Below are 25,204 nucleotides of genomic sequence, written 5' to 3' on the forward strand. Positions count from 1 at the left end.
AGAGCAAAATCTTCTTTATTAAAAAAAAAATTCAAAGCATATATTATGTATTTTTAAAATTTTGCAAAATTTTGTCTAATTTTGGATCGGCATGAAGCATAATGAAAAGGTTTACAATGTTAATTTTCATTATTACTGTTATTTTTCAAAATTGTTCTTTTACAATTTTTTAACACTATTTTTTCCTTTTTAGTTTTTTTTATTGATTTTCTGTTTTTTTAAGAGTTGTAAAAAAAAATTGATCCGTATGAAAAACCAAACCGTAATAATTTAATTATTAATTATTTTACTTTATTTACAAAAGATTTTTTTATATTTTTAATCGAAAAATACTGATCTAAAGTTTCACCGCTTCTAGTTATTTTTTCTTAATTTTTCTTTGTTATTGTTTTATTAATTTTTTTTCGCCGTCTAAAAAACATAAATAAAAAAACTTTTGGTAATTATTTTGACACCTTTTCCGACTATAAAGCACATATTTTAAAAATTTTACCAAAAATTTCCAATAGTTTTTCAAGGTCGCCAACAAATGTACAAATAAAATTTGCTTTTAAAACATTTAACAAGACCAAAAAAAAAAACAAAAATGATTTTTCAAAAACAGTAACACAACTACATACAGGGTTACCAAAAAGTATGGAACCAATCGTTTTTTAATAATTTTTTGTCACCAGAAATAATAATTGACAAAATTTAAACTGCTCTAAAATCTGATTGTGTTTTGAGAATGAAATTTTGGTTTGTTGAGTCATGCAATTTTGTTTTTCATTTAATTTTTTTTTTTTATTAAAATTGAATAAAATCTGGTAGTTGTAATTGTATACGGTTGTGAATAATTTTTTTGCAATTTTTTTATTACCGCTGAGGCCAAATCCGGTGATTAGAGTTAAGACGAAAAAATCCCTTTGCCCTAAAATGCAACCAAAATAATTCAATTGGACTAAATCGGGGCCTTACACGGGTCGGTGTCAATCCGGACGAAAACACAGGTCAGGACAAACATGAAAATGAGCCCCAGGAGCCCCCCCAGAATCCTATACAGCAAACTTAAATATTTCCGTAAAACCCGGATTGTCAGTATTATAAATAAGACATTGCTCACATTTGAACAAATTATATAATCTGACGTGAATTCGGCCTGGAGGCCGGTCCTGTTATCACTATTATAACTGATATTGCTGTCAGGATCGCGGAATTTGAACATCCAGTACTAGAATTACATTAATTAATTAATCAATTAATTAATTAACTTACATCGGTCGCAGTTGTGAAGAAGTTCGCCGGCACCACTGTCACAACCCCAAACGAGTAAAACAAGACATAAATCAGGATGGAGTTGTCTTTGGGGGGCCCACAATCGTCCGACTTGTCCATGACTGAAAATAGAAACTTTCCGCCCTCAACACTCACTTAAATGATCACTTTTTCGAAGCATTATCGCCCGTATGCGTAAATGTGCCTTTTCCAAGAGAATGAATCAACTAGATAACACACTCAACGAGTTTTATCGAATCAAACACCCAAAACTACTCCAAGTGATGTTTATTTGAGTCTCAGAAACATGTTTTATTAAAATTAAAATTACTGCTATTGGCGCTCAAGGTCTTGAGGAAATTTTGGAACTCGACGGTGCTGCTGATGATCCTCTGGGGGCCACTGTTGTCGTCCGAGGAGGACCCCGTGGTGTCGGTGGGGGAGTATAGGCGCTCTTTGATGTTGGAGAGCTTCATCTTCGGACGCAGCATTTGGGCCTAAAATACATATTTTTGTTTCAATGTTTTTATTTATCAATTTTTTACAAATCGTGTGAGTATTTTTTGCATAAACCAATTACTTCACGAAAAAAAACGAAATTTTTTTTATTTTTTTTAATACTTTTTTTGCAAAGAATTTTAATCGAAAAAAATATGTTGCTATTTTGAAAAACAAAATTGCATGCCACAACCAAAGTTTCATTCTCAAAACACAATTATTATTTTTCTGGAGACAAAAAGAGATTTAAAAAAACGATTGGTTCCATTTCTTTTGTTCACCCTGTATGTGCTACTTTTTTCAAATATCAATTTTGTTTTTTACAACGTTTTTTTTTGGTGCTTTACACCAATTTTTGTTTTTACATTTGGTACCTGCGTTGGTGCTAGAAGTTAAATGTCAAAAATAATTGCCAAAAGTTTTCTTATTTCATATTTTTAAACGGCAAAGAAAAATTAATAAAACAAAAACAAAGAAAATGTAGGAAAAAATAACGAAGAGAAGAGACAGACAGACGCACCTCTGCAATTAAAAAAATGTAATTTCTCAAAAATTGTGATATTTATTCCAAAATCTAAAAAAATTGTGTTTTGAATAATATTTTTATTATTAACAACAGAAAAAATCAAGTTTGGAGTATTGTATATTGGCTTTTGCTCTACAGGGTGATAATTAGAAGTGGTAAAACTTTAGATCAGTATTTTTTTATCAAAAATGTATGAAAAACTTTCATAAATAAGGTCCTTCATCCGTATCAATTTTTTTTCTTTATATCTCTAAAAAAAATAAAACAAATAACAAAAATAAAAAATTGTAAAAGCAATAATTTTGAAAAATAATAATAATAAATATACAGGGTGAATATAAAATATGGAACCAAGCGTTTTTTTTAATCATATGTCTCCAGAAAATAATAATTAATATAAATTAAAGTAATATAAAAAATGTGATCATATTTTGAAAACGAAATTTTGTTTTGTTTTTGAGTTATGCAATTTTTTGTCAAAATTGCAATTTATGTAATTTTTTTATTTAAATATAAAGAAGATAGTTGTAATTTTTTGACCATAACCTCCATGATAAAAATGGTTTTATAGTGGGTTGCCATTTAAAAAAATTAAAAATTTTGTAAAACTCAAAAACAGAATAAAATTTCAAAAAATTTATTCGTGATAAAAGATCACATTTTTATAGTAGTTTTTCATTCATCAAATAGTTTTTCCAAAAAAGCAAAAAACGTTTGGTTCCATACTTTTTATTCACCTGGTATAATAATGAAAATTAACGTTGTAAAACTTTTCAATAATTTTTCTTAACAATACTGAATTCAAACTCTTTTTTTCTTTAATAAAAATTTCGCACTATTGTTTAAATGCTATAAAAACAAATTTTGTTTTTACATTTGGTATCGGCGTTGCCAAATTACTAAAAATTAATTTTTGGTAAAATTTTTAAAATATGTGCTTTAAAGTCGGAAAAAAGTGTTAAAAGTTAAATGTCAAAAATAATTACTTACCAAAAGTTTTCATTATTTCATATTTTTTAAAAGGCAAAGAAAAATTAATAAAACAAAAACAAAAAGAAAATAAGAAAAAATAACGAAGAGAAGAAACTGTAAAACGCACCTCCGAAATTTAAAAAAAGTAATTTGTCAAAAATTGTCATATTTATTCCAAGATTAAAAAAAATATGCTTTTAATAATATTTTTATTATTAACAATAGGAAAAATAAGGTTTGGAATATTGGTAAAGAAGTCTTTGCTACATCGTTTCATATAATTTTAATGCGCCTTTGCTATACAGAGTGATAACTAGAAGTGGTAAAACTTTAGATCAGTGTTTTTTTTTTATCAAAAATGTATGAAAAACTTTCGTAAATAAGGTCCTTCATCCGGATCAACTTTTTTTTATATCTCTGAAAAAAATCAAATAGTTTTTCCAAAAAAGAAATTGTTTAAGCAAAAAACGTTTGGTTCCATACTTTTCATTCACCTGGTATAATAACGAAAATTGAAAAACTTTTCAATATTTTTTCTCAATACCGAATTCAAACTTTTTTTTCTTTAATAGACATTCCGCTCTATTGTTTGATGCAATTTTTAATGACCTTTGTTATACAAAGTGTCAACTAAACATTAAATTTCAAAAGATGGTTTTCGTTTCTGGAATGTAACTCATATGTTTTTATCATATTCTATTATTATTTTTTTCTTTCAAATTTCATAATGTAAAATACATGTGTAGTTTGCTATTAACAACAATAAGTTAAATACGGTCCTGGAACATTAAAACATTTGTCAATTATTTCAGTTAATGCAAATTTTACAACAATACAAATATAATAAGGAAAAAAAATACACCCATATACCTTACTTGACTCACCCTGTATAAAAAAGTTCACTCGCAGTGCTACAAATTAAACATACAGAGTGTTCTATTACAAACAAACAGTCAAGTTTTTGACAAAATCAAATTTTGGCAAACGACTAACTCGAAAATCTGAGGTTCGATCCTCAGTCAGGCCAATTTTTTTTTTAATTTTTCTACCTTGTATGCATTGTAGTTCAAAATATTCTGCTTGACGACATTAAGATCGGCCTTTTTCTGGTGCAACACCTCGCAGTCGTTCTCCTTGGAGGTGTCAAGACTCGACTCGTCCAAATCCACTGAAATTTTACTATTGGCCTCAAACTCGACTTTGGTCGGTTCAAAAGTCCCAATACTTTTTTGCAACTCCATAATTTTCTTTTGAAAATTACAGATATCAGCGGGAGGATCAGAAGTAGAAATCTCCGATTGCTGAAAAAATCGATTAGAACTGAAACCACTGAAACGAGAACTGACTTCAGTGAGTGGTTTACTCGCAACATCCTTCTCTGGTAGTTGCTCGAGGTTGCTTTCACTGTCTTGTTTCTCATACAATTTTAGTTTTTCCTCGAGTTTCGAGTAGTTTTTCTCAAGAGTGGCCAATTTGCTCCTGAGGAGGTCCCTATCCCGGCTGATTTCCTTCAAATGCAGCTCCAAATTGTGCGCTTTTCGCGAAATTACTTCTTGGTTGGCGCTGGCGTAGTCCTTGTATTTCAGGTTTTCTTTCAGCGTGCTCGCAGTTCGGGCCAACTTCTCCTTCATCATGAAAGTCTCCAATTTGTACTCCTCGATCTGTTGTCTTGCACTTAGATTCTCCTTCTGGGCCAACACCAGCTGTTGGGACAACTCCTTCTTCTCCTTCTCCAACTCCTCCATTTCGCGCTTGATTTGCTCCTTCAGCGGCTCAGGACTCGACTCGCTTTCAGCCACTTTCAGGCGATTCGTCAACACTTGGCGATTCCTGAAAACGTTGTAGATTTTGAACACTCGCCACACCACCCAAGACATCGACTTGACCACTGAGCAAAACACCAAAGAGCACAAAAAGGCGCAGACGTTCCAGAGCAAAATCGGCCAGTTTAGTTTTGTCGCAGTTTCAGGAGTTTCGAAATTGCTTCGGTGTTTTTTGCTGAGTTCCCGGAATTGGCCGTTGAGGATGTCCTCGAAAGCTGGAAAAAGGGGACAATTTTGGGACAAGACACCGCCAGGGCTTACAGTGGGAGCAGCGCTTCCATGTCGAGTCCCCCAGCAAGTCGGTGAGGTAAATGAAGCCCCAAAACACGCACCCGAGACTCAAAAGGGGTTTCCAGTTCACACGCATTGCTAATTTTTCATTTTTTACTCAAGAAAAAAATATTTGGGGCGGAATTTGCAAACACATGTCTGACAAAAACAACAAAAGTTTCAATAAATGCGATTTAGTGTGACAGGAGACTTCAACATGCTTGATGTTTTAGAAAACAAAAAAAAAATCATTACTGAAAAATCTGAAATAAAATATAGCTGATATTTTGTAAATTTGTAACATTATGAAAAAGAGAAATTGTGAATGTTGGCTCCCCAAGTTGTGAAAATCGAAAAAATGTAGTAATTTTTATTTTGAAAAAATTTAGATTCGTTATGCATCTGTTTGAAAAAAATTGAAAAAAAAAATTTCTACACTAGTATTTTTTATTATTTTTATTCCAAATTTTATAAAATAAAATGGTGCAATCCGCCATTTTGTGTGCAAGCATCCAGTAATACAACATATTTTTTTAGTTTTTTATTTATTCTTTTATAGTTCTATGATTCTGCTAACTACATTTTTTATTTTAACAAATAGAAATTAAACTTTATGTAAACGTAACGCTTTACTTTTGTAAAATATTGTTCAAATAGTCATTTGCATATTCAAGCAACCAGTAATACAAAAAAAATTAAGATTTTTTATTCTTTAGAATTTAATAACTGTGTTAGCAATATTAAATGTGTGCATAAAAATAAAACTTTACTGCTTGTTTTTGGGACATTTTGGACAAATTACTACCAAGATTAAAAAACAATTTTTTGTTGATTTTCATTTCAAAACTCTCAGAACTTATGCAACTACAAATACAATCGTGTGTGTTTGTATGCCGACTATTGCCAACCTTAACAAATTGCAATGAAGCGCGCAAATTTAAATCGCTATATGTACTTTGAACATCAATATCTCGAAAAGTATGCATCGCACGTAAAAATTAACTATGTCAAAAAAAGATGCGCAATAAAAAGTTCTATCGAATGGCTTGGTCAAATTTGATTTTGGCGATAGTCATTTTTGTATCTCGCTTAGGAAGATTAAAATACCTACCTCATTTTATATTTTTAAAATCTATGCTTTTAGCTGAGATGTATGAGGGGTTACACGATAGGGTTATTTTTAGTTTGAAAAACCCACCCCTAAAATGTTTTTTATAGAATGCAATTTGTTTTAACTCATATAGTAGGGTTATGAATAAAGAAAAAAAATCCATAATTTGAAATTTTTTGGTAGACTAAAAACAGAGATTATGAATTAATTTATATCAGACAAATTTTTTTTGGGGGTCGACTGTTTATTATTTGAATTCCGTGATTTTTCTCAATCTTGTCAATTAATATTATAATCTTAAAATAACTCTTAAGGTTTTAAAAATTGCAAAATTTATGAAATTTTGGCTCGACCAAAAACTGCCAGTAAGTGTTAATTTTCATTCTAAATAAAATTATCAGGGTCTCAAAGCTTCATCGTAAAAAGTGGAAAAAAAAAAAAAAGTTAAACTTATATAATCAGTGTCTGACTTTATAACTGGGAGATCAAAAAAAGTTATTATCTCAAAAACTATGAGTCCTAGATCAAAACGATTTGTACAGGCGTGTTCTACGGTTAATTTTACATATAGTGCTAGTTTTTCATAAGAATAAAAAAATTTTGATTTTTTGGTCAAAATCGGATATTTCTAGCCTTATTCTTAACTTTATAATTCAATATCTCAAAAACTATGCATCGTAGAGTATTTTAACTTGTTGCATCGTGTTCAGCGCGTAATTTTACGTCTAGAAAACTATATTTCAACGACTTTTAGTAAATTGACTATTTTTACGATTTTACTACCGCTCACCTTGAAAAACTCAAAAAATTCGTATTTTTTTAAACTTGACCCAATAACGTTTTATGCACTTTTTTGAGTCTTTAAGACCTCTAGAAATGTTAAAAACGTTATATGGAAGAATTTTAAGGTTAAATTTTTTTTTGATTTTTGTCGGGATTTTGGTCGATTTTTGGAACCCGGYGCAMTCTATTGCCAAWAACTCCGGACTTATTGGTAATATCCTCTTWTATTTGGTACCGTTGGAAAGAGAATTTAATTTTCTATCATATAGAAAAAAGATCAGTGCTCTACGATAAATAGTTATCGAGAAAATTTGTGATAAAAGTCAAAAATATCAAAAATTTAAATACGTCTATAACTTAAAAACTATTACGCAACTATAAATCTTAGAGCAAAATGCCAGCAAACATTAGAATGGATCACGAAAAGCAACCGAAGTTTAACTTTTCATCTCGCGTTACACAAAAAAACCGAAATCTATATCTTTTATCACACGAATTATCCATTTGCAACTGAACAGAACTCGTGGCAAATTAACAACAATCATGATTATTATGATGAAAACAACACACAAAGCACAAGTTTCTCCTAATATCGATACAGAATTTACCCTGTCGTTTGGTCCCATCTCCTTGAGCCCCCATTGTCGCCTCGGCAACCTTCTCTTTCGTTTCCTCAACACAACACACTTAATTAATTACACTTGTAACAGGGTTATAAGTCTATAAGTCGTTCAAATAGTAAAAATTTTCAAAATTGTGATAGTTTAAATCCTGCCATTTTGTTTTTCAGGCGACCAGTAATACACCAAGTTTTTTTTATTTTTTAGTGTTTTATAATTTTGCTAAGTACATTTTTTCTAATAATTTTTAATTAAATTTTATGTAAGAGTGACGCCTTATTTTATTATGTGTATCTCAATTTTTGTAAAGTAAAATTGCTTAAACGACTCTTTAATGTGCAAGCAACCAAAAATACAACATATTTTTTAATATTTTTTATTAGATTTGTGATTGTGGTACTGATACATTTTAACAGATAAAAATTTATTTCTTACACTAATGTAAAAGTGAAACTCTATTTTTATTATTTTTTGTCTGAAATTTTGCCATTTTGATGTTCAGGCAACCATTAAAACACCATATTTTTTAAACATTTTTTTTATCGAATCGTTAAGTTTTATGACTGTGTTAACAAAAACACCATTGCCTAATCAACATTGCAATCAGTTTCATTATTTCTTGTTTCAGTGATATTTTTTTTGTGATAAGATGATAAAAACTGATTTGGCGCATGCGCCCCTGATTCGATCGCGTCCTGTCCTTACCTAAAAATTTTCCTCGCCTTCATTTTCCATCAAAATGTCGGCCATCTGATTTCCCTAACCTCAAAAGTGCATATGTGCTCTAGAAGATGCGATTATCGTCCACTTCCGCTCCCCTCAGCCATTCATAATCGCTTTCTCAACATTTTAAGTGTGTGAGCCCCCGGCCATGTCGAACTCCCTGTGCAAGACTTCGGTGCTCCGCATCTACCAGGAGGTGATCGACGACGTGATCAGCGGCGTCCGCGAGATCTTCCTCGAGGACGGCGTCGACGAGCAGGTCCTCCAGGAGCTGAAGCAGACCTGGGAGACGAAACTCAAGGCCAGCAAGGCGGTGCAGACCGAGGAGGAGAAGGCGAAGAAGGCGGAGATGGGCGCCACGAACGGCTTCCCCAAGCAGCACGTGCAGCCGGCGGCGGCGGCCCCCGTGGGACAGCTCCCCGAGACGAAGATGGTCCCCATCCAGATCACGCTCCCGGCGCAGCCCGGCAGCGACCAGGGCCCCCGGATACTCACCATCCAGGTCCCCGCGACGGCGCTGCAGGGCAACCAGCTGCAGAAGGTCCTCACGGGGCAGATCATCACCGGGATGATGAACCTCCCGGCCAACATCGCCTCCTCGGTGCTCCAACAGCACGTCAACGCCGTCTTCAACAGCCAACAGCAGCAGATCGTCACGATTGTCAACAGGAATATCGCCCAGACGGACGGGAACCACGACGAGGAGGAACAGATCGAAATCGAGTTTGTTTTGCCCAAGAAGAAGGTGCCCCAGGTGGACGGCCCGGTGGACACCTCCGACGACGATGAGGACGGGTCGGATGACGATAATGACGACGACGATATCGACGATGAGAAGGACGAGGAGGACCAGGAGATGGAGGAGGAAGGGGGCGAGGAAGAGCCCCTCAACTCCGAAGATGATGTCACTGATGATGACCCAACTGATTTATTCGATACTGATAACATTGTCGTTTGTCAATATGATAAAATCATAAGGAATAGGAATAAGTGGAAATTTTATTTGAAAGATGGGATTATGAACTTGAGTGGACAAGATTATGTCTTCCAAAAGGCTAATGGTGATGCGGAATGGTAATTTTTTTGTGAAAAAGTTGTTTATTTTTTAAGTCACTTGCACGCAAAACACGTCACTTATACTACGGAGCCCCCGGGTCCGACTTAAGTTATTGAATTTTTTTATGTAAGTGGGAGAATAGCCTGAATTGTAGATTTGTGTTATCCATTATAAATGTAACTAATCATAGGCGTTTAGATTAATCGAAATTTTTACTATGTATTATCAATTATCGATAGCCGTTTGTGAATAAAACTATTTTTGAAGTTACCCTTGTCTCGTAAACATAGACTGAAAAGTGTTCAGTCTGCGGTCCGGTTTATGCAATGTGGGAGGGAAAATTGCAAAAACTTGGGTACCCACCATATTTGATGGAAAACAAATGCTTGCGTCATTAGTGTTCTACGTGATTATTATTATTTAGAAATTAATATGTTTATCTTTTATCAAAAATGTCAAAAAATCTATTGTAAGTTACCATATTCTAAAACAAATGCCTGTCTCAATATCATAAGATATGAATCACAGTATCTCCACGTGATTATTTTTTACTACAGCGATTTGAAAAATGTTTAGTCTGCGGTCCGCCTTTATAAAAACATTTCAAAAAATTGTCTTGTAAGATATGACAAACTATTTATTTTTATATTACTTATGAAATAACATTTTTTTTTTTAAGTTACACCTGCCCTTGGCTAAAGGGCGTTCAGTCTGCAGTCCGGTTTCTGCAAAACTGCAAAAAATTGGTCACATATTTGCTAAAAAAATAAAATGTGAATCAGTGGTTTCTACGTGATTGTTTTTACTACTGACATTATTAACAAAATATTGTGTTGACGAAAAAAACTATATTTTTAATTACTCATGAAAACAAATTTTCAAGCTACACCACCTTTTGTTTATCCTAAATATAGATACATAAAGAATGACTGAAAAGCGTTTAGTCTGCGGTCCGGTTTCTGCAGTCTCAGTAAAAAAATGCAAAAAATTAGTCACCATATTCCATAAAAAAAATCTAATTTGAATCAATGGTTTCTACGTGATTGTTTTGCTAATGACATTAACACAATGTTTAGTCTGCGGTCCGCTTTTATAAAAAAATTCAAAAAATCGTATTGTAAGTTACGAAAAAACTATACACATTTTTTATTACTTATTAAACAACAATTTTTTAAAGTTACACAACCCTTGTTTCTCACAGTAAAAAATATAGTGAAGGATGTTTAGTCTGCGGTCCGCCTTTATCGAAAATTTCAAAAAATCGTATTGTAAGTTACTAAAATCTATATATTTTAATATTATGACTTATAAAATAACAGTTTTTTTAAGCTGTTTATCCTAAACACAAAAAGATACATATAAAAAACTGACTGAAAGGCGTTCAGTCTGCGGTCCGGTTTCTGCAGTCTCAGAAAGAAAATTGCAAAAAATTTGTCACCATATACTAAGTATAAAAAATAAAATGTGAATCACAGTGGTTTCTACGTGACTGTTTTTACTATTGACACCATTAATTAAATGTTTAGTCCGCCTTTAGAAAAAAGTTCAAAAAATTGTGTTGTAAGTAATAAAAAAACCATATACCGATATTTTTTTTACTTATTAAACAACAATTTTTAGATGTTACACCAGAAGACAGAAAAATATAAGCAAATTGAAAAGCATTTAATCCGGTTTTTGCAGTTTCAGAAGAAAATTGTAAAAAATTCGTTAGTGTTTTTCACCACTGAAATAAAAAAATATTTTTACTCTACAGCCTGTCTTAATAAAAAAATTGTGTTGCAAACTATACAGGGTGTGTCAGAACTCGCGCCCCAGAGAAAAATGTCAAGTAAGATAAGATACCAGGGACATGGAAAAAATGTTTAAAAAATTCTATCTATGAAAAAATTTTGACATTAATTTTTTGACATTTGACATTTTTTATGCCTATTTTATGATACTAATGATCTTTTTTTATATTATTCTTCTTCTAATAGTCTGTGGCAAAACAACTTGTAAATTTATTTTTGCAACTGAAATAAATAGTGTCAAAGTGCAAAATTTAAATAAACTCTCATAACTTCGAAATTTTTATAAGTACATTTTTTTCCATGTTTCTAGTATCTTACGTTACATGGCATTTTTATCTGGGGATCAAGTTCTGACGCACCCGGTATAAAAAATTGACTGAAGAGCGTTCAGTCTGCGGTTCGGTTTCTGAAATCTCAGAAAGAAAATTGTAAAAAATTAATACCAGTGTCATGACAAATACAAAAAATCACTATACAGTGCAAGTTTAACTACGGTCCGCCATTTTGAAATTAAAAAAAATAGATTTTCCACATACTGAAGTACTGTTTATTTCGTAAAATGGAAACTAAGAAACAATTTTATAAACAAGTTTTTACGCATCAAGTTACCACATTCTATGAAAAACAAATGCTTGCGTCATATAAAATGTGAATCAGTGTCTGTTTTTTACTACTAAGATTTGAAATGTTTAGTCTGCGGTCCGGTTTCTAAAAAATTGAAAATTGTCTCGAAATTCAATAATTTTACAATTCAAGGATTGTTTGTTTATTTTTACATTTAGCTCGATTAGACCACTTATTAATGCATCACCTCTCATCAATAAAACTTTCCCTCCGACGATTAAAAATTCAGTCGACTTGAATCAATACCTACTTAGACCCTTTCTACATAGTTGACCTTATTTGAACCGGAAATGGGATTCAATTGTTTGAAAAATGAAACACAATAGTGCTATTTTCCGCTTTATTTCAGCTACAGTAATTCTAAACTAGATGATCGTTATGAATGGGAAAATACAATACTTTATATGTAGATATAAAATATAATTATAAATATCATTTTTATGACTAGTCCGATGGTTAAAATGACAAATACAACCAATTGAACGGATATATGATACGTAGAATAGATAAAAAAATTAGCACCATTATGTAAAAAATTTCGATGTGGATGATGAGTGAGTGAATCGGTCCATTAGTTCCGATTGGTCCATGAACCTGCTTGATATAACGGCCTACTTTGGCACAAGAAAATGACACAATGAGACACTAAAACCTAACACCTATCGATTAAAATACTCGAAACAAGTGACATATTTCTCCTGGAATGAATAAATAAAAACTGGGGACTCTAATACTGCTCTCACAACTGCCCTGACTACGTTTACAATCACAACATTGAAATTACGAAGGGGTTTTCTCCTTGTCGCTCTCGGGGGTGGCTCCCTCCACCTCCAGACTCGAATTCAAGCTCACACTGGATTTGGGGGGAATCGGGGGCGGATTCTCCAACTTGGGGCTCTCCTCGAACGGACTACCACTGATGTTCATCTCCTGTTGGTGGCCCTTCAAATCGAAATCTTCATAACAAGTGTTGTTCAAATTATTCAAATTCGAATTCTCCGACATGCTTATACCCGAATCGCGCAAACTGTCGGGCGTCAACTCGCAGTCGGCGGGGGCGAAGCCTTCGGGGCCCACCAATGAGCTGGACTTCTTCTGGCCGCGTTTGGGGATGTTTGGGGGCGTCTCGCCCAAGGCTAGGCGCTTGTCCGGTGCTAAAACACAAGCACGGCGTTCAGTCTGCGGTCCGGTTCAACTTTCAACAGTGAAACAAAAGAAGAAAATGTACTGTTTTCGGACAAAAAACTGATTTTGACTCGGTTTACTGACACTTTATGAACTTTGAATTGTTTAGTCTGCGGTCCGCTTCAACTTTCAAAATTGAAAAAAATTGTAAAAATGTACTGTTTCCGGTCAAAAATACAAAAAGACTGATTTTGAAGCGTCTTACTGACATTTTATAAACTTTGAACTGTTCAGTCTGCGGTCCGTTTTATTTTTAAAAATTTAAATAAAAAACAAAGATACTGTGTCCGGTCAAAAATACAACAAAAACGATTTTTTAGCGTCTTACTGACATTTAATGAACTTTGAATTGTTTAGTCTACGGTCTTGCAGTCCGCTTCAATTTTCAGAACTGAAAAAAAAAGCAAAAATCCACTGTCTACAGCTAAAAAATTCAAAAAACTGACCGTCTTACTGACATTTTATGAACTGAATGGATTAGTCTGCGATCCGCTTTAACTTTCAAAATTGAAAAAAATGCTGAAAAGTACTGTTTCCTGATTTTGAAGGGTCGTACTGACAGTTTATAAATTTTGAACTCTTTAGTCTGCGGTCCGCTTCAACTATAAAACGAAAGGCAAAAATAGTGTATTGTTGCCGGTCAAAAAACTTACTGTCTTACTGACATTTCATGAACTTTGAACCGTTTAGTTCGTGGTCCGCTTTAATTTTCAAAATTGAAACAAAAAACGAAAATATATTCTTTCCGGTCAATAAACACAAAAAAGCTTTTGAAGCGTCGTACTGAAATTTTATGAACTTTGAAATGTTTAGTCTGCGGTCCGTTACAACTTTCAAAATTGAACAAAAATTTAAGAATGTACTGTTTCCGGTCAAAAAATACAAAGACTGATTTTGAAGCGTCTTACTGACATTTTATAAACTTTGAACTGTTTAGTCTGCAGTCCACTTTATCTTTAAAAATTGAAATAAAAAACAAAAATGTCATTTCTGGTCATAAAACACAAAAGAAAACTTATTTTAAAGCGCTTTACTGACATTTTTATGAACTATAAACTGTTTAGTCTGAGGTCTTAAGGCGCTAAAAAAGTAATCAGGGTGTTCAGTCTGCGGTCCGCTTCAACTCCCAAAATTGAAAACAGAAACAAAAATCCAAAGTTTACAGTAAAAAACACAAAAAACTGTGTTTTAACGTCTCACTGACATTTTATGTATTTTACAAAGTTTAGTCTGCAGTCCGTTTTAATTTTCAAAATTGAAAGAAAACGCAAAAATGTACTGATTCCGGTCAAGAAAAAAACAAAAACCAGCTGATTTTTAAGTGTCGTACTGACATTTTATAAATTTTGAACTGTTTAATCTGCGGTTCGCTTTATCTTTAAAAATTGAAATAAAAAAATATACTATTTCCGGTCATAAAAAAAACAAAAAAAAACTAATTTTAAACCGCCTTACTGACATTTTTATGAACTTTTAACTGTTAAGTCTGCGGTCCGTTTCAACTTTCAAAATTGAAACAAAAGGCAAAAATGTATAGTTTAGCAAAAATAATGTCTTGTTGCCGATCAAAAAACTTACTGTCTTACTGACATTTTATAAATTTTGAACTGTTTAATCTGCGGTCCGCTTTAACATTCAAAATTGAAACAGAAATGTATAGTTTCCGGCCAATAAACACAAAAAAACTGATTTTGAAGCGTCTTACTGACATTTTATAAACTTTGAACTGTTTAGTCTACAGTCCTAAGGTGCTGAAAAGTAATCAGGGTATTCAGTCTGTGGTCCACATCAACTTTCAAAATTGAAAAAAAAAATCCACTACAGTTAAAAAACACAAAAACTGTTTTTTGAGCCGTCTTACTGACATTTTATGTATTTGGCACTGATTTGTCTGCGGTCCGTTTCAATTTTCAAAACTAAAAAATACACAAAAATGTACTGGTTCCGGTCAAAAAACCCAAAAAACTGATTTTGAAACGTCGCAATTACTGACGTTTTGTTAATTTTGAACTGTTTAGCCTGCGATCCGCTTCAACTATAAAACAAAGATCAAAATAATGTACCTATTTTTGCCAGTCAAAAAAACTTACTGTCTTACTGACATTTCATGAACTGTTTAGTCCGCGGTCCGTTTCAACTTTCAAAATTGAAACAAAAAACAAAAATGTATAGTTTCCAGTCAATAAACACAAAAAAACTGATTCAAAAGTGTCGTACTGACATTTTATGAGCTTGAAATGTTTAGTCTGCGGTCCGCCACAACTTTAAAAATGTATTGTTTCTGGTTCAAAAAAACATAAAAAACAAATTTTGAAGTGTGTTACTGACATTTTTATGAACTTTGAACTGTTTAGTCTGCGGTCTGCAGAAACAAAAACAAAAATGTATAGTTTTCGGTTATTAAACACATAAAAACTGCTTTTTAAACGTCATACTAACATTTTGTGAATTTTGAACTGTTTAGTCTGCGGTCCCCTTTATCTTTAAAAATTGAAAAAAAAAACAAAAATGTACTGTTTTCGTTCATAAAACACAAAAAAAACTGATTTTAAAGTGCCTTACTGACATTTTTAACTTTAACTTTAAACTGTTTAGCCTGCAGCCCTAAAGAGAAAGGTATTCAGGATGTTCAGTCTGCGGTCCGCTTCAACTTTCAAAATTGAAAAAAAAAATTAACTGTCAAAAACCGCAAAAAAACTGATTTCGAAGCGTCGCCCTGACATTTTATAGATTTCGAACTGTTTAGTCTGCGGTCCACTTCTATCTTCAAATTGAAATAAAAAACAAAAATGTATAGTTTTCAGTTATTAAACACAAAAAACTGATTTTGAAGCGTCGTACTGACATTTTGTGGACTTTGAAATATCTAGTCTTCGGTCCACCTCAACTTTAAAAATGTTTTGTTTCTGGTTGAAAAACATAAAAAACTGATTTTGAAATGTGTTACTGACATTTAAGAACTAGAATTGTTTAGTCTTCGGTCCGCTTCAGCTTTCAAAATTGAAACAAAAACCAAAAATGTATTGTTTCCGGTCAAAAAACACAAATAGACTGTTTAGTCTGCGGTCCGCTTTGACAAACCCACTTACTGTGCGACCGTGGCGGCAGCGGGGGCGCCTCCTCGACCCCCGAGTCCGACCAGGAGTTCCTCAAAGGCGACAACCCATCCGTGGGGGTCATGGAGGCATGCCTCAAGAGCCTCGGCGAAGGGGGCTTCGTGAGGGACCGCTCCCTCGAATGGGTGGGCTTCGGGGGCAGTGGTATGTCGTAAGAGTCCGAATTTCGTGTCTTCATCAACGGTAAACTCGACGTGTTGTAATCCAATCTAGTTGGCGTCTGTGCCTCGCTAAAATTATTGGTGAATCCCTGAGATCTGGGTCTGAGTTCGCGTTGAGGTATAGGTGGCGCTGTCGTCGCCATCGGCAGTGTTAGATTTTCACGAAGTGGCCGTTCGTTTTCCTACCGGAAAAAATGGCGTCACTTCCGCAAAATGGCCGCGGCATGCAAGCTAAAACTATAGGTAGATACCATAGGTTTGGTGTAGATGTCGTCGCTTTCCAGGGTTCGGTGCTCGGCTAAGTAATCGTAGTTTCCGGTTCGGTGGTTTCCGTTCTCGACCACCATCAGTCTTTTCTCGATCGGTAATGGGGGGAGGGGGGTACTAAAAACCGCCATATTTGAAAATGGCCGACACTAAACCACCGACATACTTAACAATACTATCAGGGATTTGTCTTTTGATTTTACTCAAAGCACCTAAACTCTCTTTCAACTGTGCAAAACGCTCCAGTAACCGGTGGTGGAGGGGGACAACCCCGGCCGGTGCTAACCTCCCGTGTAACTCTAACCCTTCCTCAATCACCTCAAAAAAACGTTCAGTCTGCGGTCCGGCTCAAAAAACACTAACACTTACTTGCATGGCATCTAGAATCAAGTTTTTGAGGGTGTAAACATAAGTCATGTGTTCGGGACAAAGTTTTGCAAATTCTTGAGTGAAGAAAGCTTGTTGGTATTTACTAATCCCACCCTGGACGTTCGCATCGATAATCCCTTGTAATCTCATCGTCAAGGGATTTAAGTTCCTCTTCGGTTCGATCGTATAAGTCGTTATTAGTTGTCTCAATTCAAGCTCAACCGATTGCATTGTCTCACACGCATATTTGACAGGTGGGATTTCGTCAGTGTGACGATTTATCACCTCAAACCAGCGCAAAATCCCCGGAAGGGGGCTCTCCACCTCCAGAGTCATGCGCTCGATCCATAAAGTCTACCAAAGTTCGAAAAAGTGAGGTTAGATATGCTCGTTTTCATATTAATATGCTTCGAAGTAGGCGTTGAAACGGATCATGGCAACTAGAGATGGGCAAAAAGTATCGATGTTTTTCAAACATCGATTTAAAAATGTGTAAGTATTTTTTTAAATATCGATGTTTTTTACTTCGATACATCGAAATTGGTTTAGCTAATTATTTTAAATTATCTTTAATTTTTTTTTATTTTAAAATTTCATTCATAAAATTTAAATTCGATGATGAAGTGATGTAGGTGGTTAAGTTTTGTGTTTGTAGTTTGTATTTGTTTATGTTTTATGCAAGAATTGTAAGAAATATGTTTATATTTGTATTTTTTTATGTTCCAAAAATTTATTATTAAAAAAATTGGTAAATGACTTTTTTTCAATAAAAAACATCGATTTTTTTAAGTATCGATGTTTTGAGGCGATATACAGGGCTGCGCCCGAACTCGCGTCCCAGAGAAAATTTTCAAGTAAGATAAGATACCAGGAACATGAAAAAAATGTTTAAAAAATTCTATCTGTCAAAAAATTTTGACATTTGACATTTTTTATATCTATTTAAGGATACTGATGATCTATATGTTTTTTTTCAATTATTTAGTAAAGGGAGAAAAATTTTGTTAATAAAAGCCACAAATAACAATGAACAGAGTTACAATTTAGGATACAGCTTCCTTGTTTCCTCTTTTAATAGTCTATAGCAAAAAAACTTGGAAAATTATTTTTCCAACAGAAATAAATAGAGTCAAAGTGCAAACTTTAAACCCTCATAACTTCGAAATTTTTTAGATAAAATTTTTTTAACATTTTTTCCATGTTCCTGGTATCTCACCTTATATGGCATTTTTCTCTGGGGCGCGATTTCTAGCGCACCCTGTATATTACATCGATAATTTCTTATTCGATCATCGATGTCACAGAACATCGATATTTATTTTTTGATGTTCCCATCTCTAAAGGCTTCCATAAAAAAATTCAATCAATCCTAACCTCAATCTTCCCCAAAAATAATTTTTTCAAATAAATGTGTACCCCAGGTATCAAAAAATAATTAAAATTAAGTACGTAATTAACATATAGTAGCAAACATAAAGATTTTTTTTGAATTTGAATGACATTAATGACACTTTTTGTGTGAATTGGCCTTTAAACTAAAGATGCATTTCCACACTTCCACAACCTACTTGACGCACATTAATATAAAAAAGTATAGAACATACAACAAAATGGCGTCATAAGTGTCTAAAACCCACTTTACCTTAATCTCATTCTCCTTATCTATAATTCCTTTATGTACAGGACGGTCACACTGGAACCTTTTCACGTCGTTGTAGTGGTAAAACCGTGAAATTTTCTCGGGTATGTCAGTCGCTAAAGTGATTGGATTCGGTTCAGGGATCGGTTTCACGTTACAAATTTGTATAACTGTCACTATTAAGGAAAAATTTTAAACAAAATGGCGCCCCAACAATCAAAATGGCGTAAAGGATACATTGCCCCTCTGAGTTGACAATGGAGTCGTCAGGTGGCGTGTTCTTCATAAGTATCTGAGCTGATGGAAATTCCGTTTGAAGTCTTTGAGTAAAGGCACCGATGCGTTCGTATTCTAACCCCCTATATACAAACTGTTTATTCTGAAAACATAAAAATGTTCAGTCTGCGGTCCGCGATATTCTGTCAAAACTGTCAAAATACGAAAGAAAACAGTTTAATTGGGTGAAAAGTGTTTAGTCTGCGGTCCGGTTCGTGACTTACCCTCACAAACAGCGGAAAACTAAGCCCATAGAAGCCCACCCTGAAATATTCCGGTTCTGGACGGAGCTGTGTCAAAATATTATCGTAAAATTTCGCTTGGTATTTAAGAATATCACTCAGTGCTTTATAATCGAAAAACTGGGTTTCGTACAGTGTTGCCAGCTCCTTCAACAGGGGAATCCCCTTCTCCCAACACTTCCCCTTATCAAAATAATTGATAATCTGTCTGTACAACTTCTCCTTGACTTGACATTCGGTAAAATTCGGAAAACGATTATCTACCACCAGTGTGGTACTACTCCAAGTCAGCTGATCAGCATATAGTTTCATCGTAAAAGCAGCCTCAGTGTAGTTTTCCGCAGACAAATGAAGATCGTGAAGCTTGTAAATGTAGCGGAGATACATTTCTTTGCGATTGAACTCGTTTTTGTAGAAATTCTGAAATGTCGGTAAAGTAGAGAGTGACATTGACTTGTGTGACGTACCAAAAGATTGAAAGTGCACGACATGCGCTTATCACGGTTTTCATCGCCTTCTATAACACTCCGGTAATCTAGAAGGCGTTCCAGAAGCCGCGTGATGGAACTTATAAAAGCAGCACCGCTTTCCTTCCACGCCAAATCCTCGGATTGGACGCGATCTAGCAGGCTGTAATGATAATCACGTGAGTGTTACGTCACAAAGTGCGCGAAATTTGAATCTTACACTGCGCTCAAATGCTCCCTTGCCGCAATAACAGAAAATTATTGTTTCAAAGTTAAACAAATCGGTGGAAAAAAAATCCTAGAGAGTTGGAATTTTTTTTAAACGCTTTCTTTATACTTGGGTAGATATATATCAAAAGTCCTCGAAGGTGGGGGGCAGCTCGAAGAGAGGGAGGGGGTTAAAAATGTCTTTTTTTGTTTTTTTGCTTATACCTCGGAAACTATCACTCCTATAGGTTTTTATCTTCTTATCAAAATTAAAGCTTACAAAATTTCCTACAAAAACGATCCTTTGCATTTTTGTTGTAGGACTAACCATAAGCGAGTTATAGGGCTGACAAAAACATAATTTAAAAAAATGTGCTTTATCCGTATTTAAAACAGAATTAGTCTTGTAATTTGAAAAAAAATTGACAGTAAATTGAATTTACTGGGTCCAATACTTCATTAAAGGAAGGGGGAGTCACGAGGGTCTATAAATACAAACTCATCGTTTATGTAATTTTTGCAGAATTTTCTGCAGAAGTCTATTTCTGCACCAAAATTTCCTACAAAAATGGTCCTATTCATTTTTGTCGTAGGCTTTCCAAGTTTAGAGTCTACATAAAATTGCATTAAAAATCCTTTGAAACACATTTTATTAGTTTATGATAAGTATTTATACCAGGTGAATAAAAAGTATGGAACCAAACGTTTTTTGCTTAAACTATTAATTTTTTGGAAAACTAATTGATGTACGATAAAGTACTTTAAAGATATGATGTTTTATCAAGAATAAATTTTTTCGAAATTTTCTTTTGTATTTGAGTTCTACAAAAAATTTTATTTTTTTAAATAGCAACCCATTATAAAACATTATTCTCATAAAGGTTATGATCTAAGGATTACAACTATCTACTTCATATTATTTAATTAAAAAATTTTTTTTTTCATAAATTGCAATTTTGGCTAAAAAATCGCATAACTCAAAAACAAGACAAAATTTTGTTCTCAAAATACGATCTCATTTTTTATATTACGTTAATTTATATTAATTATTATTTTCTGAAGACAAATGATTTAAAAAAAACCGCTTGGTTCCATACTTTATATTCACCCAGTATGTGTAAACGGAGATTAAAAAAAATTTTTGGATGAAAGAGAGAATCAATCTGTAAAGGGGGTTAAATGGGGTGTAAATGTTTAAACAAAGATATAAACATAAAATTTTTTAGAGGTGTAAAGGGGCACTAAAATCAGATTTTTCGAAAATTAGTTTTTAAGTGAATAAAACGGTATTCACATTTAAAGGGATATAAAAACATAAAATTTAGAAAATATCATAGAAAGTGTAGAAGTGCACTTTTCAAATTTTAACGAAATAAAATAAAGTTTAACGCTTTAAAACAAAATTAGAAACATGAAATTTCGAATTTTGAGAGTGCAGAAGTGCACTGAGACGACACTTTATGAAAATCAACATTTAATATTTATCCAATACATTCAATTTACTGTAAGCTTTATTCAAATCATCTATTTATTAATATTGTACTGAACAAGACTGTAATTTGGTTTTCAATGTTTAAGTTGAAGACGAAGATGCACATTTTTTTAAATAATGTGTTTTGTCAGCCCTATAACTCGCTTATGGTTAGTCCTACAACAAAAATACAGAGGACCATTTTTGTATGAAATTTTGTAGGCTTTAATTATGATAAGCAGGCAAAAACCGATTGGAGTGATAGTTTCCGAGATATAAGCAAAAAACCAAAAAAAGGCACCTCTCTTCGAGCTCGGCCCCCACCCTCGGGGACTTTTGATATATGTCTACCCAAGTGTAAAGAAACCGTTTAAAAAAATTCCAACTCTCTAGGATTTTTTTCCACCGATCGCCCTATTTTTGTCTAATTTGACTGGGCTAGAAATAAAAAACTTACATCGTATTGAAGAGTCTGCGGTACTCATCATCGCCCTTATTTTCCGAAATGAGAATATCCAACTTGTCGATAAGTTCGCTCTCTACTTGTCGGAAATTTCCTCGGGCCCGTTGCTCGCACTCCATCATATCGAAGAAAATGTGCAAGGTGGCTTTCCTCAGCTCGATTTCAGGAACTAGAGTTACTTTCAGGAACGGCCCCACCATGGAGGGAATAAAGTGTAGTTTGCATTCGCCCAATTGCGACCACATGGACAAAATCTGGAAGCCCATCAAGACCCTCATATCCCCATATTTCTCGATAATCTTCTCGCGTTTCACTTCGGAGAAGTGCTCCAATTGGAGCGGCTTCTGGGTCAAGTAGTCGACAGCGAGGTTGAAATAGTCGGTCCATAACTGGAATTCGCGCCTAAAATTTGGACTTCCTACTCACTACTTTACCTCCTTGTCGAAATACCCGCTCCGGGAGTCCAAAAACTTGAAAGCGAGAGGTTGGGCTAACTCCTGGAGCGACTTCAACATGACGTTGTTCACCACCATTTTCATGACAAGCCAATCAGGGGGGAAGACTTCCAGACGGACCAAGTTGCGGAAAACTAGGAAAATTCGCAGGAGGAAGTCTTTGAGGGGCTTCCGGTCCGAGTTGGGGGCCATTAGGACTTCCCAAAGCCGTTTGTAGTGATATTCGTCCAAGAGTTGCAGAATCCCGATCAAACAAGCCACAAGACAGCCCTAGAAACTCAATGAGAAGTCCAAATGGTGGGGCTTCGTCTTACCAAAATTTTCCCGTCTTTGACATCCTTGAAATCAATTGTGGTCAACACCGCCTGGACTAAAATATCCAAAATGTTGATACAGAGTGTTTCAACATCGTGGTGGATGCAATTGTTGATTTTTTGGCCTTCAAACTGTCTTCGTTGTTTGAAGAGGAAGGCGAGGATTTCGCCCAAAATGTCGGTGCAGAGTTTGAGTTCTTCGCGGCGGTGCAATTGCACACGCAAATGCTTGCAAGCATTTGCTAGTAAAATATTTCTAGACTCATCATCTTGGAATAATTTGCTCGTGACGAGGTTTTTGATACAGGACAACTTCGCCTGGACTAGGAGCACCGGTAAGTCCTTGGGGATGGCGTCCAGGAGGGTCGCAGCCAACTTTGTCACTTCAATAGTGGGCAAAACTTCGATCAATTGCTCGTAAACCGCACTAATCGATAATAAAAGTGCCACTTGAGTGTTGATTATATGAAGATCATTCACAGTCAACATTTTATTGAGAGAAGAAAAAACACTGTATAAGTCCCGTCGGAAGCTATCTTCGTATTGCCCACAAGTGGCGCGTGAAAACAAAAGCCGACTTTGAATGATCAATTTGAAGATGTATTCAAGACTCTTGTAGCACTTTTGGATTGGTTCCTGCTTCTCGAAGGAGAGAACCCAATCAGCGCAGTGTTGCACACTTGTGAGGAGCCCTTTGTAGACAAGGGCGGCCGCGAAATGGTCCTTAATATAAGCATCCAAAACTGGTTTAAAGTGTTGGTACTTGGAACCATCCAAAAGGTTGAAAATTGACACCAAAACGTGGAAAACTAGACCACTATAAGCGGTACTATTCCCGTCTTCTGTTGAAAAAAGGGCGAACAAAGCGTCTAAAACATCCTGGAGGAACTTGATGAGTTCCTCATCTCCCAGTCGCAAGACTTTTTGTAAAGAGTCTTGGATCTTTTCCGGGTGGGATTTCCACCTTAACAGTGCTAAAAGGTCCACTAAAAGTACCAAAATTGGGTTAGGGTCATAAAGAGAGGGTTTTGGTACCGTTTTGGGTGAGTTTGGTGGAGCACAGAAGGGTGCGAACGAAGACTACTTCTTTGTGGCTGCGGGAGAATTGACCAACACTGTCGTGGTTGCCTTCGAGGTCTTTGCTGAAGGCGGGGAGGGATAAATAGCCGCAATTTTCGAGTTTTTGAGGATCTTCGCATTTGTAAATGTAGAGTTCATGTTGGCCGTCTTGGACGGCGGCACCGTCTTTGTCCATGAGACGGATGAAGGAGAAGCCGAAGAGTTTTTTGTCGTTTTTTTCGCGGGCTAAAAGTTTTTGGTTAAGTGACAAGATTCGAAAAATTCGCAAAGATTCACAAAAAATAAAGATTATTAATTTGTACGGTTTAAGAGGTTTTTGAAGCCTTGGAATTTCAAAATTAAATATTGCAGTTTCTAGGTTCTGGATTAAAAAAAATAAATAAATTAGTATTAAGATTCATTGCTCTTTAGTTTGTTAAGCTTTTCCTATCCCTAGAATTGCTAGATTATTACATTATTTTTTGATAAATTATCAATATTGGTATCTTTCTCGTTGATTGATAATACAATTCCTGAGAATTTTTCTGAGATCATTACGATTGTGTAAAAGCCAAAGATTAAAGTATTGAAGTGTTTTTAGGGTTGTTTCAATTTTTTCTAATAATTGGGTTTATTGTACTTTTTAGGTTATCAAGATTTTAATATCTCTGACTGTTTACTAAAATGATGTTTGGATCAAGATTTTTTAAATTTTATTACTCTTCTCAAATTTCTCAACATTTTTGAGGATTTCTAGCTTTGTTGCAACTTCTCATAAATCTCAATTAAAGCTTTAATTTTTAGAATTCTTAATTCCAAAAATGTTAGGATTCCAAACATTATAAATCCCGAGATTAAAATTTTGTGTAATCGAGATTAAATGCTTCTAGAAATTCAAAAACCCTTTTTTAAGATCATTAGATTCCTACGGTTTCTTAGAATCTATATAATTTCAAATTTTTAAGGTTTTAAAATTCCCAGAAATCCTAACTTTTATAATAAGAATTTTTCTATTTCTCAAGTTTTCATATTTCTCATGATTCTGAGTATATTTCTAAAATTCTCATCAGCATCCTTACGTTTCCCAAAATTTAAAATTCAAAAATTTCTAACAATTGTTATAAATAACGATTCTAACGTTTTGGCACTGCGTTTTTTTAAACTTAAAAAACTTAGTAGGTTGGTTCTAGACTTCAGATTATTTAAGTAATTATTTGTAATTTGCTAATGATCTTGAAAATTTCACCTTAAATCGTTAAAAAAGGTAAATATTTAGAATTTCAAAGATTCTTTAAAATCCCGAAAATTTCGAAACCTCTAATCAAGAATTTCCAATTTCACAAAAACACTACTAATTTTTTCGTGCCACATATTTATTTCCAAGATTAAACTTCCAAAAAATGTGGCAATTCATAAAAATCTTTAAGCAGTTTGTTACTTTTCTTCAAACTTAAAAAAA

At 34.1% G+C, this 25,204-nt stretch overlaps 4 protein-coding genes across 6 annotated transcripts in view; 1 reads left to right on the plus strand and 3 right to left on the minus strand.

Moving 5' to 3' along the window:
• Window positions 1–1,517, minus strand: part of LOC123015833 (equilibrative nucleoside transporter 1-like) — a 4,180-nt gene extending 2,663 nt beyond the window's left edge. The window contains exons 1-3 of the mRNA XM_044415841.1: window positions 1,255–1,517; window positions 958–1,210; window positions 860–910 (exon numbers count right to left, since the gene is read on the minus strand). Of these exons, the coding sequence (XP_044271776.1) occupies window positions 860–910; window positions 958–1,210; window positions 1,255–1,374 (424 nt within the window). The 5' untranslated portion in view covers window positions 1,375–1,517. The remainder of the gene's footprint in view (window positions 1–859; window positions 911–957; window positions 1,211–1,254) is intronic.
• Window positions 1,518–1,525: 8 nt separating this feature from the next.
• LOC123015834 (uncharacterized protein PF11_0207-like) lies at window positions 1,526–5,690 on the minus strand. The gene is made up of 4 exons (XM_044415844.1): window positions 5,335–5,690; window positions 4,597–5,288; window positions 4,300–4,551; window positions 1,526–1,751 (listed from the first exon to the last, which is right to left on the minus strand). The coding sequence occupies exons 1-4, from the start codon at window positions 5,438–5,440 to the stop codon at window positions 1,554–1,556; spliced, it is 1,248 nt and encodes a 415-aa protein (XP_044271779.1). The 5' UTR covers window positions 5,441–5,690; the 3' UTR covers window positions 1,526–1,553.
• Window positions 5,691–8,519: 2,829 nt separating this feature from the next.
• Window positions 8,520–9,907, plus strand: LOC123012216 (transcription initiation factor IIA subunit 1). Its single transcript, XM_044410099.1, has one exon. The coding sequence runs from the start codon at window positions 8,729–8,731 to the stop codon at window positions 9,656–9,658; it is 930 nt and encodes a 309-aa protein (XP_044266034.1). The 5' UTR covers window positions 8,520–8,728; the 3' UTR covers window positions 9,659–9,907.
• A 2,473-nt stretch (window positions 9,908–12,380) lies between these two features.
• LOC123015705 (dedicator of cytokinesis protein 3) overlaps window positions 12,381–25,204 on the minus strand; it is a 32,843-nt gene continuing 20,019 nt past the window's right edge. Inside the window, exons 6-20 of one of the 3 annotated variants that reach the window (XM_044415585.1) lie at window positions 23,722–23,991; window positions 22,687–23,672; window positions 22,352–22,642; window positions 21,912–22,306; window positions 19,997–20,014; window positions 19,777–19,939; window positions 19,292–19,729; window positions 19,029–19,170; window positions 18,795–18,961; window positions 17,153–17,506; window positions 16,950–17,101; window positions 16,768–16,900; window positions 16,329–16,698; window positions 13,068–13,208; window positions 12,381–13,010 (exon numbers count right to left, since the gene is read on the minus strand). In XM_044415585.1, coding sequence (XP_044271520.1) covers window positions 12,835–13,010; window positions 13,068–13,208; window positions 16,329–16,698; window positions 16,768–16,900; window positions 16,950–17,101; window positions 17,153–17,506; window positions 18,795–18,961; window positions 19,029–19,170; window positions 19,292–19,729; window positions 19,777–19,939; window positions 19,997–20,014; window positions 21,912–22,306; window positions 22,352–22,642; window positions 22,687–23,672; window positions 23,722–23,991 — 4,196 coding nt within the window. In that variant the 3' untranslated portion in view covers window positions 12,381–12,834. Of the gene's footprint in view, window positions 13,209–16,328; window positions 16,699–16,767; window positions 16,901–16,949; window positions 17,102–17,152; window positions 17,507–18,794; window positions 18,962–19,028; window positions 19,171–19,291; window positions 19,730–19,776; window positions 19,940–19,996; window positions 20,015–21,911; window positions 22,307–22,351; window positions 22,643–22,686; window positions 23,673–23,721; window positions 23,992–25,204 lie in introns of all 3 variants that reach the window. The other 2 variants (XM_044415583.1, XM_044415584.1) reach the window with 2 other exon arrangements.

The sequence above is a fragment of the Tribolium madens genome, unplaced genomic scaffold, assembly GCF_015345945.1.
Source record: "Tribolium madens isolate multiple individuals breed KSU strain unplaced genomic scaffold, Tmad_KSU_1.1 Scaffold_19;HRSCAF=116;Tcas5.2_LG9, whole genome shotgun sequence".
Classification (NCBI taxonomy): Eukaryota; Metazoa; Arthropoda; class Insecta; order Coleoptera; family Tenebrionidae; genus Tribolium; species Tribolium madens.